Genomic DNA, 18196 nt, shown 5'->3' on the forward strand with positions numbered 1-18196 from the left:
GCTATAAATAGATTAGCAGAGCCCTGAACTATTTATCGATCAGCTCTGAAAGTCTCTACCTATGAGGAGAGGGGGTGTATGCCTCTCCTCCAATCAGCTGTCTTGGCTGTATGCCCAGGCTTCATTGCATTGCTAACCAGGAAGAGAAAATCTCCTAACACGATATGCACATTCTAAACAGTATATAAAGATGACAGCAGATATACATGTAAAACTTATGTAGGAAGATTTGTTTCATCCTTGTGTATCATCTGAGGCTGTTCTCTTCACTGGGTATATGTGAGGGTTTACATACACTTTATCATCTTTGATGTACTCCAGCAAAAGGGACAATAAGAAAAAAAAATAACAGATTGCCGTTAAATTACCATTCCTTCACTGGCAGGATGTTGAATTTCAACAAAATGTTGGCTGACAATGTTGAACCTGTATATATTTTTTACAAACAGACGCCTTTGAGTAAGGAACCTAAAAGGAATTCTATACTGAATACTATCACTACATATACAAACCATATATACTGTAGGTAATAGAAAATAAATTATTATAATTGTCCTTGAAGGTCTTAAAAACAGGAGGTAAACAAGGTAAGGTTCTTCCCTCATGCTGGTTCTGTGTAAACCTTCTGCAGCAAACTAAATTTTTTAGTATGTGGGTGAACTTGTCTATGGTCTTGGTTTTCGTATTGAAATGAACTCTCTGAGATAAATATGTTTACCTGCTTGTAATGGAATGTGCCAACGTAAAGCTTATATTTGTATTCTGGGAGAACAAGAACAGCTAATAATGACTTTGGTTTTCTTTGATCTCCACTGTGTCTTGCCTGCTAATCAAATGCCCTACAAGTCCAGATACTGTACTCTTTGAGCAACACCATTAAATAGGTATTAATTATTGATAAGCAGGAACCAAAAAACCATTATAAATAACAAACAAATCTTTTCAGTAAGCAGCTTATCTTAACTAGAGTTCCACTAGATTTTTTTAGGGGTTCCTTTAGCAGTGGTTGATTGTTTTTTCTCCTGATGGTGCTTGTGTGGTTCATCATCAACATTACTTACCAAATGGTGTGAGAAAAGTAGAGACTCAATCTCAGGATAGTAACCGCTAATGTAAGGGGGAGCCCTCTCTGACTGACCGTTAATCTAAAAGGGCACCCCTCCCATTGAACACCAATGCAAGAGGGCATTTGTCCCCTGATCGCCAATTCAAGGGGGACCTCACCTACTGACCAGTAATGTAAAGGAGCATCTCTCCCACTGATCAACAATCTTAGGAGTCAATGCAAGTTTTCTCTGTCTGTGTTTCTTTGCTGGCCATTATTGTTATTTGTTTCATCATTTGTACTGAAAAATAACTTTATTATATAAAGCAAGAACTGTTTATAAATTATCCATTTTGGATCCAAAACATGCGAGGTACATTCTTAAAAATTTTATCATTATATCATGAGTTATAAATACAATCTCTCCAATTCATAGTGTCATGGACATCCATTAGAAATTCTGACTCCCATGCAACAAATGGGGCAACTTCCAACAAATTATTAAGCTATCGTTAAGTTACATTATTCGTTTGTATATACATTTATTGAAAAATTGTCTCAGACATAATTTTATCTCAGACAAAAGTTTTTCTGCAGCAAAATACTTACTCATCCAACAGAGTTTATTCTAATTTACCAATTTACTCCAATAAACTCCAATTTACCTCCACTTTTCTTATCATCAACATGGTGGTATGTCTTAATGAATTTGTTGCAGCCATAGTGACAAAATGTAAAAATGTTACAGATAACAACTACTCAAATTTGTTGCATGTGCCAGAGTTAGCAAGAAAACCGTTGCATGGCTTACATGAATATGCATTTCTCTTTTTTTTCAATTCTTTATTTATAGATTTTTCCAACAGGATAGGGTAGTGGACACAAATCCTCCATCGCACTGTATGCACAGAAACAAGAAGGCAAGTACATGTAATAAGGCACAACTATAGCGGTAAAACCCATAAACACATGGCATAACATATAACATAACATTCAAAGTCAGTCTTAGGCATCACAGATGGAGAAATGGTCCCTACATATTCCTACACTGGGGAAAGGTACACAGGAGAGTGAAGTAAAAAAGCAGTAAAGGAGATTACCCAGTATGGGAGAGGGAAGAGCAAGAGGGAAGAGAGACTGGAAAGTAAAGAAGGGGGAGGATGGGGGGGGGGGGGGGAGTCACGTAAGGAAAAGGGAAGGGGAGAAGGCATACTGATGTGAGACTCTGCAGGTGTAATTGAAACACATTATCCATTATTGCTTCATATTCCTGAGAAACATCATTCAATAGAACCAAGTGTGCCTTAACCTTTCTTGCTTCCCTTTTAGAGAAGCAGTGATATCTTCCATATGATATACCTCAGCAAGTTTAGAGAGCCAAAATGTTATTATTGGTTGAAGTGCCTGCTTCCAGAGAACAGGAGTACACACTTTAGCCATGTTTAAGAGATTAATTATTGTCTTTTTTTACCTGTGTTTGGGGTGGTGTATAAATGTAACAGGTAATGTGCTGGATTGTCCCCTAGGTCATAATCTGTCAGTCTTTTAACTAGAACTCTCACCTGGGAGCAGAAACTTCTACGCTTACCACATAATATGTGGAGATGCGTACCCGCTTTCTTCTCTGCACTACCAATAAATGTCCAACGTTTGAGGAAACATTGTATGCAGGCTGTTGAGACCTCATACCATCTGTTCAGAACTTTATAGCCCAATTCCTGGTATTTATTTGTGTAGCACTACCCCCACAAGAGCCACTAGAATATTTTGGGTTGTCTGTTTGTCACTGAGCCATGGGCAGAGTGCCGCCCCTGCTCACACCCCCAAAGTACCCTGGTCAGGTAGTTCCTTGGATGTCACACAAAAGAAAAAACGCACACACTGGTAAAATAAACGTTTAGCTTGTATTAGGATTAAAGTATAATTTTGCATGCAAAGAAAATAGTAAACCAAAACTATCACTAAACAAGGTAGTACAGCAAAGGGACAATGCAACACATTCAAATACCACTTTAAGACATGCCCACTCATCCTGCAGGACTGAAGATGTAAACGAGAGCTCTCAGACTGAGAGATTTTCCCGAAGTAAGCAAAGAGGGGTGACAAAAACACAAGGCTAACTCACTTGTAGACCCTCAGTCAGGAGAGACTAAGTTAAAGCTTTAGGAATTTTGTCAGAACTACCTCCCACAACTGAACTATAAGTATATGTTGATTCGTCCGCTGGCTTAGCTGGGGCCCATAGGTTGGTGCACAATGAAGTATGCAGTCTCTTTAAGATGAGAAAAAAAATCTCTATAGATGATAAAGTGGTTAGCATAGTTCCCCTTTAATATATGAAGTTGGTGGGTAAGATGACTTTAAGAAAATTTAATGGTTAGGAAAAGTCAGTTTAGTAGAAGTGTGTGTGTGTGTGTGTGTGTGTGTGGGGGGGGGGGGGGGGGGGGGCTTGTCAGATGTATGTTCCTTTAAATGGAGAAATTGAGCATGTGTGACTAATTATTCTTTCCTTGGATGACTTGAACTGGAGTAAATGCAGAGTTCTGCCTAGCAGGGGGTGATAGGGTTAACTCAGGTAACCTGCAGGCAGTATTTGTAGAAACAATTAAGAAATGTAGACTGCAGCAATAGATGGGCTCTGGCACATGTGTTGAATGCATAAGCCCGTACTGTACCGTGTCTTTAAATTTGAAATAACTTGAACAGCAAACACATTTGCAACAAGGCTAGTTTTAAATGGGTTAGAAACCCTCTCACATGATCGTTATGCAAAGGAGAGTGAATCGATGAGTGTCGTGCTGAAGGCCCCCCTTGTTCTTTAAAGAAGTGGCTGAAATGATGATGATGATGTCCTCCTGATCCAGCAGCAAACAGATCTCCACCAGTCTGCCTCCTCAGGATACCTGACGTTCCGATGACACTTGTAACTTTCTTTCCCAACCCGGTCTGGTCCGGGCCCATGTGGCCTCACACAGTTCTTCCACATATGTCTCTCTCTCTCCCCTTGTGTTCCTGGGCTTTCCCTTTTATGTGCTCCTGCCCCCTGGCAATTGGTCCTGGGCTGTGTAGTTTGGTCTTAGCTAAACTGTAGAAGTTCTGCTTCCAGCATAAAAGTCCCAGCGGCTTGCACTCTTGTATTGTAACTTATGATGAACAGAGTGGCTGAATACTGTCATCTTGTGGTCAAAATAAAGATCTGCATTACAGTAACAATGCACAGTGTTACATTCGCTAGAGGAGTATTGAGCAAAATAAACAATATCCTCTCTTTGGGCGCAGGACTTTTAACAGTTTCTTGAAGATAAAACATTTAAGGTATGTTGCAATCAAAAGTGGCTAAAGGGAGGCTATACTGGCCTTGCATGCATATATTTCCTTTCTATGTTATAGTTAGGACTAAAGTATACAAAAATGTAAAAGTTTTTTTTTAAATCAGGTTATTAGGAAATATTGCATAGTATGTTCCTTATATGGATTCAAAAAATATACTTGTTTATTTTTTCCGCAAAAAATGTACACTAGCATGGGGTCCTTTGCAGCTCTTCTCGGTTCACTAAGCACCTTGCAAACAAGGTTCTAACAGGAGCCATAAGTGTCTTTGACTGTTCGCGTGTATTCCTAAATCCAGAAAATACCTGTTTTTAGGGACTGATGACTCTGAACGCAATCTGTCTGCGTTGGGGACAAGTGAAGAAATGTGGTGTGGTGTGTTTCACAGTGGAAAAGTTCAGCATAACTGCATTTTTCCGCACCATACATCAAAGCTGCATTGAGATGTGGATGGGCACACAGAAAACACTTGCTTTCTATGTGCCTTTGATCAGGTGCAGAAAATGCCCTCACTGCTCCTGATGTGAACAAACCCTTAAATATTTTCTTGTCTTGAAAAGACATTGACTTCTGAACAATAAATTGGGGGCAGAGTTTGGCATCTTTGCCCTGGGCAATATAGTATATGACCTATGCACACAGACCTGTGTGAGTAGCTAGGAGTTTCCAGATCTTGTTACTATCATTTTTTGAATTGCTTCCTTAAGTCAGATGCAGGACTGCCAGTAATTAGACAAGAGAGTTTGTTTTGGCATTTGGTTACAAGTTATGTACAAAGGCCATTCAAATATACGCACAATGAGGAAGTAAAAATCATGAAGAAAAACAGAAATCTGCTACTGCTATTTTGAATATGTACATTTTCTTGGAGGCATTAACGTCGTCCCGTCAGTCTACAAATGTAAGTACATATTCGACTGCATTGTACAACATTTGTTTATTATGTTCTTTAAACGCTTGTAACTAATGGCACTTATAGTTGAGTGTATGTGTTTTAAAAATGTACATATTTAGATGCCTTTTCAGTGAAGTTGTCTATCTATCTTAAGTGTTATATATTTACAATGGGGTTGATTTACAAAAAAAACGGAGAGAGTGCATTAAACTCATTCAGCTTCCAGTTTTTTTTTTTTTGTCAAAGCTTTATTGAACAAGCTGAAGTTAGACGCTGATTGGCTACCATGCACAGCTGCAGCAGATTTTGCAAGCTCCAGTTTTAGTAAATTAACCCCAATGAGTAAAAAATATTACGTTTCTGCTAGTTGAATCCATCTTACAATTTGATTGTGAGAGATTCAGTTCATCTTCTCACGTCACATCAGGAATTAACATTAAAGAAGGAGCCATAAGCATTCTTTACTTACCTTGCACATGATCCCTAATCTCCGCAATCCTGTAAAACTTTAACGCTAAGGTAATTTTACTACTAAAGATGAGGCAATTCATCCACAAAGCATGAGATTTAAGCAGAATATGGCTGATTTGCAGCAAATAGTTCCTGAAGTACCAATAATCTTTCACCTTTTTTTACTTTTGATGGAACAGCAAATTCTCAGAATTAATAAGCCAAATAAAATAGAGCACCAACCCAAAGTTTTCAAACATTTTTTGGATAGAGTGGAGAACATTTCTTTCTTTCTATGTTCCCATTGTGATTTTTTCCCACACTTCCTCATTCTCGTCAATTGTTACCATGATAAAATGTAACTGTAAATCTCCCTAACAGGCACAATCCCCATCAACCTTTTAGTGCTGTCCTCATTACTGGGACAGAGACACGGTGCCAAAAACAGCAATATTACCTGACAAAGGATCCAAACCTTCCCATCTATGATTGCAAGCATCCTGGATTGTGGTGGTCTCTGATGGTTCTACATTCCAGTTACTGCTATTGTGAGTCCCGATTAAAATACAATATTGTATAGCTGGAAGATCCATTGTACAGATGTAGGAGAATATTGCTCCTACATCCGAATTAAATCATTTTTTAATGGAGAAAAAGCCTGAAGCAGGATGGGTGAAGACAGAGGAAACCGCAGATCAATTTTTGATCTCTTTAATATTTCTTTTTTCTTAAAGTATTTAGAATGTAGCTATTATTCTATAACCCATGGCCCCTTTCCTATACTATCTAGGGCAGTGATGGTGAATCTTGGCTCCCCAGATGTTTTAGAATGACATTTCCCATGATTCTCATGCACTCTGCAGTGTATTTGAGAATCATGGGAAATGTAGTTCCAAAACATCTGGGGTGCCAAGGTTCGCCATCACTGATCTAGGGCATGGCTGGTTTGGATGCTTTTGGTGGATAGTGCTTTGCAATAAGGTCCTATTTTTAAGGCTACACTTTAGAAATGCAGGTCATAAAGAGTTGTCTCACTATGGCAGGGGGTCTCCAAAGTCACAGCTTTCCAACTACAATGATACTAACCCATATGTCGTATGCTTGGCTGATATATACTTGAAGGGGGGCACACATTATTTGTTTTAAAAAAAAGTTATGTTAAAAAATATTAAAAATAATGCATTCAATATTATTTAGAATACAGTAGCTGGGATTGTGGGTGCTAAATCAAATTATCACCCGAGGAGATCGTTATCTGCTCATCTCTAGTCCTTAAAATATTACCACCACTGAACTGAGTAACTCTCTTTATTAAATGGTGTGGTGGTGGTCAATTCATACCATGGTAAGCTTTCTGGCAGTCTCTCTAAAGACAGTTTCGCACATAGTTTTCGCTCACTTGCATGGCAGTATCTCATGTTATTCCCTCTAACACAGCAGTGTCTCACAAAGTACTCTTTCTCATATAGTGTAGACGCTTACTAGGCATTCAGCAGTTTGTCCCCAAAAAGGTATTTAAAGTAGAACTATAGGCAAAACTTTTTTTTTTCCTTTTGGATAGAGTGATGAAGAGTAATAACCCTGTGACGGAACCGATCCCACACTCCGATTGAGTGCTTCCGTCTATATACCGCTTCCTAAGTCCTGGAACACAAGTCCAATGGATCTGGCTATAGGAACCCCCAAGAACTAGACGACACCAGACTTAGGAGGACATCAGGAATGACCTTTATTTGAGATCTCACACAAAATATATATACAGCAGGGTAACTAAAACCTAACCTAATTAGCATGAGCTAATTATCTAATCAACACTCAGACTAGTTTGACTGAAAGGATAAGACATTTCGGCTCCTAACTCACAATTCAATAAACATTACTATAAACATAAACAAAGGATTAATTAGCACAAACAACAACGTTTGGAATGTCCTTACAAGCCAGACTAGACTCATTTACACAAGAGACAGGTGTCTGGAGTTAATGACATTAGCATCTGACAGTGTGTGTCCCAACAGCATGAGACAACACACATTATATATACATATATACAGCATTGAATCTGACTAGCACAGATTATAGTGGGGTTCTCATTCACCCTGTGCCCCTTAAAATCCAGGGCCCATAATCGATAGGCAAGAGGCTCGCACTCAGTGCTCTCAAAAAGCCTGTGTCCCAGCTAGGTCTGTCACAAACCCCAGTTAGATTTTACAGAGATTTCCCTTTACTTCCTGTCCTATAGCCAAACAGGAAGTGAGAGGAAATCCCTTCAAAGTAACCACTAATGCCACGTACGCACGTAGCCGACTATCCGGCGGACTTAGTCTGGCGGACTTCCCGCCAGACTGTCCATCCGACTTTCCGAATGGGCTACTTGCCCACACAGGGCACTTTTTCAGCGGACTAATACGGCGTACTAAGTCCGCCGTACTATCCGCCGTACTTTTGAAATGAACGGACTCGCCCACACACACACACGGAGGAAAGTCCACTCATTTCGAGCGCGTCTCCAGGTAGGCGGGGCTCGCGAAGGAGACGTCGCTGGCCCCGCCACCTGGTATGGACTTAAAGGGGAACCCCCCCCCTCCTGAGCCGTACCAGGTTGTGTGCCCTCAACATGGGGGGAGCCTTGGGGAAGGGGGGGGCGCGCGGCCCCCCCACCCCAAAGCACCTTGTCCCCATGTTGATGAGGACAAGGGCCTCTTCCCGACAACCCTGGCTGTTGGTTGTTGGGGTCTGCTTGCGGGGGGCTTATCGGAATCCGGGAGCCCCCTTTAATAAGGGGGCCCCCGGATACCGGCCCCCACCCTATGTGAATGAGTATGGGGTACAATGTACCCCTACCCATTCACCTGTGAAAAAAAGTACAAAAAAAACACAACACAGGGTAAAAATTGTTTATTGCACAGCTCCGGGGGTCTTCCGTCTTCGGGGGTCTTCTCGCCGGCCTCCTCCGCTATCTTCCTCTAGCTCTTTTACTAGCGGAGGAGTCCGGCTTTCTTCCTCGCCGCCGGCCTCTTCTTCCGACTTCGGGGGTCTTGTCCCCCTCTTCGGTTCTTCTGCCGGGCCACCGTGCCTTCTTATAGCTCTTTTACAGGCGGTGGTCCGGTCTTCTGTCGCCGCTGTCGTCATCGCCGCCTTCTGTTCTTCTGTTCTTCTCTTCTTCTCTTTAGATGTTGACTCGTCGCTCCCTCCGCTCACAATGGCTCCGATGCGACGCGCGGCGACTTATATAGGGACATCACCGGATGATGACTGGGATGATGGCTGGGACTGTGACATCATAATAGGCGGGGACATCATCCGGTGATGTCCCTATATAAGTCGCCGTGCGCCCGGTCCCCGTCATTGTGAGTAGAGGGAGCGACGAGTCAACATCTGAAGAGAAGAACAGAAGAACAGAAGGCGGCGACGACGACAGTGGCGACAGAAGACCGGGCCACCGCCTGTAAAAGAGCTATAAGAAGACGCGGTGGCCCGGCAGAAGAACCAAAGAGGGGGACAAGACCCCCGAAGTCGGAAGAAGAGGCCGGCGGCGAGGAAGAAAGCCGGGCTCCTCCGCTAGTAAAAGAGCTAGAAGAAGATAGTGGAGGAGTCCGACGAGAAGACCCCCGAAGACGGAAGACCCCCGGAGCTGTGCAATAAACTTTTTTTACCCTGTGTTGTATTTTTTTTGTACTTTTTTTCACAGGTGAATGGGTAGGGGTACATTGTACCCCATACTCATTCACATAGGGTGGGGGGCCGGTATTCCGATAAGCCCCCCGCCCGCAGAACCTGACAACCAACGGCCAGGGTTGTCGAGAAAAGGGGTCTTGTCCTCATCAACATGGGGACAAGGTGCTTTGGGGTGGGGGGGGGGGCGCGCGGCCTCCCCTTCCCAAAGGCACCCCCCATGTTGAGGGCACGCGGCCTGGTGCGGCTCAGGAGGGGGGCGCTCACTCATCCCCTCTTTCCTGGCCGGCCGGGTAGCGTGCTCGGACAAGGGTCTGATGTGGACCTGGGGGGACCCCCACGCCAATGTCTCCTTCGCGGGCCCCACCTACCTGGAGACCTGCTCAAAATGAGCGGACTTTTCTCCGGGCGGAAAAAGTCTGTTCATTTCAAAAGTACGGGGGACTGGCATACTAATGGCCGGATTGTCCGCCGAAATGCAAGTCCGGCGGGAAGATTGGAGTGCAAAACAATTTTTTAAGTCCGCCGTACTTTCGGGTAAAAAAAGTCTGCCGGAGGCTACACATGGGGGGGTTGTCCGGCGGACTTGAGTTTGCCGGACTTTTCCACCCGATTGTTTGATCGTGTGTACGCGGCATTACGGACCGCCCGCCGCAGTTTTACGTTGGTACTTTGAAGAGGAGTTTCGTTGTTATGGCAGCAGCTAGCTGCCATAAACCCAGTATCCTCTTCTTCAGCGGGCGGTACTCTTTCAGATAAAAGTGGTCTCTGCCGTAAGATCACTTTCATTGACGGGCCCCGTGCTCCAGTACCTTTCCACAGCCATTGGTAGCGGCGGAGGCGATCAGGTCCTTCTCCTGGCTAGACATGGAGACGAGTGAGGGGAAGATGGCCCATGCCCATCCATCTTCATATCATTGCAGGAGTGGAAGCGATGTCAAAACGTCACTTCCACCCACAGCTCTTAAGGGGTCTTTTTTTTTTATTGCATTTTTGTGTAAATATGAGATCTGAGGTCTTTTTGACCCCAGATCTCATGTTTAAGAGGTCCTGTCATGCTGTTTTTCTATTACAAGGGATGTTTACATTCCTTGCAATTTGAATAAAAGTGACACTTTTTTTTAAAGAACAGTGTAAAAATAAAAAATAAAAGGTAAAATAAATAAGATTTTTTTTTTTATAACGCGCCCTGTCCCGCCGAGCTCGCGTGCAGAAGCGAATGCATATGTGAGTAGCGTCGTCATATGAAACCTAGACCTCCTCTGTAACTCAAAACATTCAACCTGTAGAATTTTTTAAACGTCGCCTATGGAGATTTTTAAGGGTAAAAGTTTGTCGCTATTCCACGAGCGGGCGCAATTTTGAAGTGTGGCATATTGGGTATCAATTTACTCTGCATAATATTATCTTTCCCAATATAAAAATAAAAATTGGGCTAACTTTACTGTTGTCTAATACAAAAAAGTGTATTTTTTCCAAAACAAAATACGCTTGTAAGACCGCTGCACAAATACAGTATGACAGAAAGTATTGCAATGACCGCCATTTTATTCTCTTGGTTTAATATATATATATATATATATATATATATATATACACACACATATATAATGTTTGGGGGTTCTAAGTAATTTTCTAGCAAAAAAACAGTTTTAACTTGTAAACAGAGGCTTGGTCCTTAAGTTGTTAAGGGAAGTCACCAGAACTAGTGTCCCCATTGGAAGATTTGCCCTCTATTATTTTTCTGGGGAAAGCCCAAAATTTGGAATTTTCTTTTACTTTCCATTTCAGTGATAATGGTAAACAGGACAAATAGAGAGGGTGAATCTCCCTAATGGGGGCATAGACAGCAATAAGAACTGACAGGTGTTCTAATCCTTTGCCAAGTTTTGCCCATAGTTATACTTTATTCTTCTGCAATGGGGCAATCCATCAGATGACAGTTTTTGTACAAAAGGACTCTCTGGTGGAACCGGTGGCTTCTACCGCCCTTTAAAATGGTGGCCTTTTGCTGTAACAGCTTATATAGCTCTGGTCTAAATAAATAAATTAATATGTTTTGTGATATAAGTTTTTGTACAGTGTGACAGAACTAACAGAGACTTGCTTTTTTGTATGTAGGCCATAAAATATGAACTCTTCAGACACAGAGATGTGCCCTGACTGTGGGCAATACGCTATTGGCAAAGGCAAGTACAGCTTTATTATATAGATCATTACAATATATTGTTGTATTACAGTATGTTTTCTTAAATTTAAAGAAAAGGAAAAAGATTAGTGAGAAAATGTAAAATACTATAGATAACTGCTTGTTTACCACCTACCTCAGATTTACTGGATGCACTGGATCATGAACATGTACATAATCCAGTATTTCCGAGTAGAGGGCACCTGCACGCTCTCTACAGTCAGCAGTGATGTGCGTTTTTTTTTTCTTTCTGTAAAAACCGGCATGTCACTCAGTAAAACAGTACACACATTAAACATTGATAGGCACACAGTACCCCTTAATTAGCCCTAAATGTTAACCCCTCCTGCCCGTGTTTTAGTACAGTGACAGTGTATATTATTAGCACTAATCTCTGTATTAGTATTACTGGTGATGGCAGTTAGTCAGTCCCCCCCCCCCCCAGCATCAGTTAGTATCAGATTGCTAGCCACACTATCACAAAATAAAAATTCTTGTATATATCCCATCCTTTGCAGACGCTATACCTTTCACACAAACCAATCAATATACACTTATTGTGATTTATTTTTACCAAAGAGGTAGCAGAGTACATGTTGGCCAAAATGTATGAATACATTTAAAAATGTTAATTTTATATTGGAATATGTTTTATAGCAGAAGGTTGTTTGTTTGTTTGTTCAAATGTTATATATATGGAGTGGTTAACAGATGTTTTGGAAATCAGCATGAAAAAATTTAGTTATATCACCAAATGAATTATATTATTATATAATTGTTTCTATGTATTTACATTTAATTTACATGCATAATGTTTTGTTTGCATATTCCTCTGCTAGTAAAGAACAGAGAGGTGGAGCACACCAAGCATCAGAAAGATCATTATAACCAACAGAAGTCTACTACTTATTGGACTTTACACTTGTTCCCACCTGTAATACTTTAATGACAATGCTTTTTGTTAGCTTAAAGCAGAGTTCCAGACTGTAAAAAAAATAAATAAAAAATTATGTCAGCAGCTACAAATACAAATAAGGACACTTACCTGTCCAGGAATCGAATCCCACAAGTCGATTTGTCTATCAGCTTCAGGTGCAAGCGCTAGCATTGCAAGTAAGGGAAACCAACAGTGAGCCCTGGTTCACATTGATGCCATTTGGCATGCAATTTACATGTCAAATTGCATTACAAATTGGTGGTGATTGCCGGCAATGGCAGCGGCTCATTTGCGGCACCGCACTGATTCCGAAAAGTAGTTTCTGTGCTACTTTGCCAATCTCGGGGTGCGATTTCCATTGACAACTGTGCAGAAACCCGCACAGATGTCTCTGAAATCGCCTCCCAAATCGGGACTTACATGCGTTAATGAAATTGCATGATTTCATTCTTGCAGTCAGTGTGAACCAGGGCTGAAGCATTCAGGCTTCACAGCTGGTTTCCTACGGTGCATGTACGAGTTGCTCTGTGCTTTCTGAATGATCCCGTCATCTTCTGGCGAAACACGGGTCCCAAAAAGCAGCAGGGGAGAGGAGGAGGAGGGGCCGGACATGACGTAGATCACCATGCAGAGATCTTACAAAGAAGTGGGAGCGGGTACCTGTCAAAATCGGGTACTCGCTTCTCCCAACCCAAAAAGTGCCAAATGTAGCAGTGGAGGGTGGGAACAATGGAGCTTCCCCTTTTGGGGGGAGATCTGTTTTAAGAAATGCCATGTGGCCAAACAGAAGGGACATGGACCAGATCTGGAAGGTGTAGCCAAGCAGGACTGTATTTACCATAATGACACTTGTGAGTCAATGCTTAGTACAGTAAGATAGGTCTCATTTACATGGACATGCGATTATATGCATTTAGGACATTTCTAAACACATATAAATGCGTGCCACCTGGTTAGTATAGCCTTAACCAGGTGGTAGAGTCTGTATGATGTAGAGTTTAATAAATGGATATTAAGGCCTTTAAATGGTGACAGTTTCTCCTTACCTTTGCAAGTTAATAAAAAATATGTGCTTCAGATGTTGGGAGAAGTCAGAAGACTCACTGTGGTTCACGAAGCATAAAATATTTCTCATTTCTATTATTTGCTGTTCTGCACAGTCACAATGTTGTTCTGAATACAGACAGCATCTAGCATTGTTTTGAACTAAAAATAACTGAGGTTATAGGATTAGGAGCTTGTACAAAAGAGTGCCGTCATTCAGTTGTGCCTAGGGTAAAACAATATCTAACGCCTTGCATCCATCATTTAGCATTTAGGCATTTAGAACAAAACATTAATGTATAATTCACATTATATATCCTTATAGTGCGTGTAAACCTTAAACTAAAATAAATAGTTAAAATGTTACTAAACCCACAACCTTAAAATCAGTCTGTATTTGCAGTAAAGAATGCTTGTTATAACCACTGTGGAACCTAACGGGTTAATCTCCTGCATTATGGAAAAAGGCTGCTTGATCTTGTATGCACAGATCTCCCCCCCCCCCCCCCCCTGCACTGTCCCCCTGGACAAGTCCAGATAAGACAGTGTCTGGAGTCAGGCTGCAAAGTTTGGTGTGTATTGCTAGGTTTTTTTTTCTTGGGAGAGTGCATGTGATCAGCACAGGGCCAATCAGCATTGTTCAGACATGTCCAGACAGAAGGTCCTGAAGGTCCTGCAGCTTCATAAGACAGCTCAGTGCAATATGAAAACAAGCTTCACCAGGAACTGATAGAAATCACAAGACTGTGATATACTGCTGATGAGAAAAGGTATTTTAGCTGTTTATTGTTACTAAAACAATTGCATTTCCATGTTCTGCGTACTGTGAGAAACTAGATATAATGAATGCAGGGTGCTGGGTTTAGTAACACTTTAAATAATGCCTTACCCCACCTTTTCCAGTTAGCCCAATCTTTGGACTGGGCTGGCACAATTTTATTTTTTTCATCAAGCAAAAGTTTTTTATTGGGCAAACTATACAGAACATATGAATTCCAGAGCAAATTAAATCCAGAAGTATAGCTAGTATTACTACGTGTACTGTCAACACCATAAACATCATTATACTGTCAGCAACCATGAATCAGATTGAGACTGAAGTGCAGTAAAAATTACACTATTTAATAAAATGGTATTAACAGAGCAAACGTAGTCAAAACATAGCCAGATTTTAGTAACCAGGATGGGTAGTCAGAACAAGCCAGAGAAACGGGAGTCCAGAGATCAACGAAGGCGGGTGCAGCAAACAGGATCAGGAACTAGAAGGGAAGTCAGCCAAGCAAATGTCTTTCACAGGAAAACACAGCAGAGAGAGTCCGGATATGCTGACCAAGGCAAAGGCACAGATGATCTGATCCAAGGAGTTTATATAACCAGCAGCTCTAGCTGATGAGCAGGAAATGAAGACCAGGTGAGTCACTGTGGAAGGAAGAGTCTGGCAATTAACTGTCATCTGAGCACAGAGCTCTGAGAAGGAAGGGCTGAGCCCAACCCTGACAGTTACATACATCCGTTTTCATCTCATTTGCATGTACAAAAGACATTTCTTTGTGGAATCCCCATAGGGTCACAGCATATTCCCCCCCCCCCCCCCCCACCAAGTCACCCATGGAGTTCAGTGGCCTCTTTTTTTATAAAAGTATACAATCCATAACCAGATCAACCGGGGCTAAGCCCGGAACATCCAGCCACTGAGACCATATTTTGTCGAATTTACCCCTGTGCTGTTAAATAAACCTCTTCAATCTGATGGATTTTAGCAATCCATTCCTGCAAATTTCCAGTGTCTCAATATTACTAAAAAAGGCTCTTGCGATGGCCTATCTATGGGCATCATCCACTTGGAGACTATCTAATATACCCAGTAGACAGTATTAAGGGCCCTCTGGGATCTGAGCCTGGAAGACCTGATTGAGAGTGTCTACAACCTTTCAATATAGGTACAGCTTCAGGCGCTGCCATAGCAGGTTTATCAGATCCCCATGGTCCCTAGTGCTTGTGGGATCTGATTGTACCCCCATGCGAACTAACTTGGCCGGCGTGTAGTGATGCTAGCACAATTTTCATGTGAACCTTTAAAACTGTATTAAATTGAAAGAGTTTGATTTAGATGACGCATTTGCGAGATTCATCTTTATTTGTAAGATTGTGACCATTGTCACTGGGTTAGAAAGTAAGATACAATCTTCAGTTTCTGAGTTGTCACCAGGAGAGCAGTAGAGGGGAAATGATCTAATATGGAAGCCTCCTGCTGTGACAAATAGAGATAGACAACAATAAAAAAAACCTCACAGAGATGCTATCCCTTCCTCACTCTCTCCAAGACTACTACAATTTTCCTAGATGTTTCACCTTCATTTAATTAATAGCATACAATAAAATGTTGGACTTCTGACACTCATTTGTCAATAACAGGCTATAAACCACATTTCACAAAGTTGTAAATTATGAGAATATCCTGCCCTTCATTCAAGCTTTGTAAAGAGTGCCATCATCCTCAAATAGTCTGCAGTACATTAGCCTACTCTGACTAAACACTGGCAATCATTGTAGAATTACGTATTTATTCTCAGATGTAGGTGTGTTCTAGTCTGATAAGACCTTTATTACAATAAAGTGGTGTAACAAGGAGTGGGTTGATACTTGTGCTTGGCGTTGCATGGCACTGTTGCATAAATTCAAGGAAATAAAATCAGGAAAATAGATACTAAAAAATAGATATAAAAAGGCACTGCTTAGAGTAGACACAAAAAAGGGAATCAACATACACAGAAAAGGAAACAGGGATTTACCATGCACACAGAACTGTCTTAACCACTTGCCGACCCCCTAACTGGGAAAATGACTTTGATGTTAACCACTTCAGCCCCGGAGGATTTTACCCCCTTCCTGACAGATCACTTTTTGCGTTGCTTTAACTGACAATTGCGCGGTTGTGCGATGTTGTACCCAAACAAAATTGATGTCCTTTTTTTCCTACAAATAGAGCTTTCTTTTGGGGGTATTTGATCGCCTCTGTGTTTTTTATTTTTGCGCTATAAACAAAAAAAGAGCATACATTTTGAAAAAACGCAATATTTTTTACTTTGCTATAATAAATTCCCCCCCAAAATATATAAAAAAACGTTTTCCTCAGTTTATGCCGATATGTATTCTTCTACATATTTTTGTTAGAAAAAATTGCAATAAGCGTATATTGATTGGTTTGCACCAAATTTATTGCGTCTACAAAATAGGGGATAGTTTTATGAGATTTTTATTTTAACATTTTTTTATTAGTAATGGCGGCGATCTGCGATTTTTTTTTGGGACTGCGACATTATGGCGGACACATCGGACATTTTTGACAATATTTTGGGAGTCATTTATACAGCGATCAATGCTATAAAAATGCATTGATTACTGTGTAAATGACACTGGCAGTGAATGGGTTAAACACTAGGGGTCAGTGAAGGGGTCAAGTGTGTCCTAGGGAGTGATTCTAACTGTTAGGGGCCTGGACTTCAGCACACGGGACAGTGATCACTGCTCTCAATGAGAGATAGCTGTGATCACTGTCCTGTCACTAGGCAGAACGGGGAAATGCTTTGTTTACAAAAGCATCTCCCCATTCTTCCTCTCCGTGACATGATCATGGGCGTCCATGACACCGCTTCTTAAAGGGGATGTACCTGTATGCCCTTTTGCCTACCAGCGCCATTCTGCCATCGGCGTGCGCTGGTCGGCAAGTGGTTAAATACCGGCTGCGGCTAGATGCCATAACCCCCGTATTTTCTTTTCTCTTAGGCAAATCTCTTTAAAGATAAAAAAAATTCCTGCAGCAGATACTTCACTACAGGATCACTTTTAAAAGTGGCGAGAGAAGTGCCCCCTCTTGCTCCTTTCCGGTGGTTCTCGGGCTTACATTACCGATCACTGAGCCAGGGAACCATTCGGCACTGGCAGTGTCTTCCCATAGAGATAAGTGATGGTAAGATGGCCACAGCTCATCTCTGTGACCTTAAAGAAACGGGCCAACGTCATGACATCACTTCTGGTTCCCGGCCATGTAAACATTTTTTTTTCTTAGAGCAAAAGATCTTTTTTTTTAATCTTTTGCTTTTAAGGGTAAAGGAGAAATTTGGGATCTCTCCATAAAGAGGACCTGTCATGCTGTATTGTTATCGTAAGGGATGTTTACATTTATACAAATAAATTGGGGTATATATATATATATATATATATATATATATATATATATTTATTTATATATATATATATATATATATATATATATATATATATATATATATAAGGGGTGCAACGGATCAAAAAACTCACGGCTCAGATCGTTCCTCTGATCAGAGTCACGGATCGGATCATTTTTCGGATCAGCAAATAATAATTGAATTTGCAAAAACCTGTGAAAATGCCACCACCATATAGTCCCCACTGCAATATACATCTCCCCCCACTGTAATATCCAAGTCATTTCCCCCAATGTAATATTGGCTGAGCATGGCTGGGCATTGGCAGGGTAAGTATTGACAGGGTAAGTATTGGCAGGGTAAGTATTGGCAGGGTATTGGCAGTGTATTGCAGAGTATTGGCAGGGTACTGCAGAGTATTGGCAGGGTAAGTATTGCAGAGTAT

General features: G+C 41.4%; 1 protein-coding gene across 4 annotated transcripts in view; it reads left to right on the top strand.

Moving 5' to 3' along the window:
* Positions 1–5092: 5092 nt before the first annotated feature.
* The window catches only part of LOC143930230 (uncharacterized), a 33678-nt gene continuing 20574 nt past the window's right edge, over positions 5093–18196 (top strand). Inside the window, exons 1-2 of one of the 4 annotated variants that reach the window (XM_077454367.1) lie at positions 5093–5276; positions 11517–11584. In XM_077454367.1, the coding sequence (XP_077310493.1) occupies positions 11527–11584 (58 nt within the window). In that variant the 5' untranslated portion in view covers positions 5093–5276; positions 11517–11526. Of the gene's footprint in view, positions 5277–6123; positions 6269–11516; positions 11585–14202; positions 14335–18196 lie in introns of those variants that run through there. The other 3 variants (XM_077454365.1, XM_077454366.1, XM_077454368.1) reach the window with 3 other exon arrangements.

Source organism: Lithobates pipiens, unplaced genomic scaffold (genome assembly GCF_037356315.1).
Source record: "Lithobates pipiens isolate NorthernLeopardFrog02 unplaced genomic scaffold, aLitPip1_a1.2 Scaffold_25, whole genome shotgun sequence".
Classification (NCBI taxonomy): domain Eukaryota; kingdom Metazoa; phylum Chordata; class Amphibia; order Anura; family Ranidae; genus Lithobates; species Lithobates pipiens.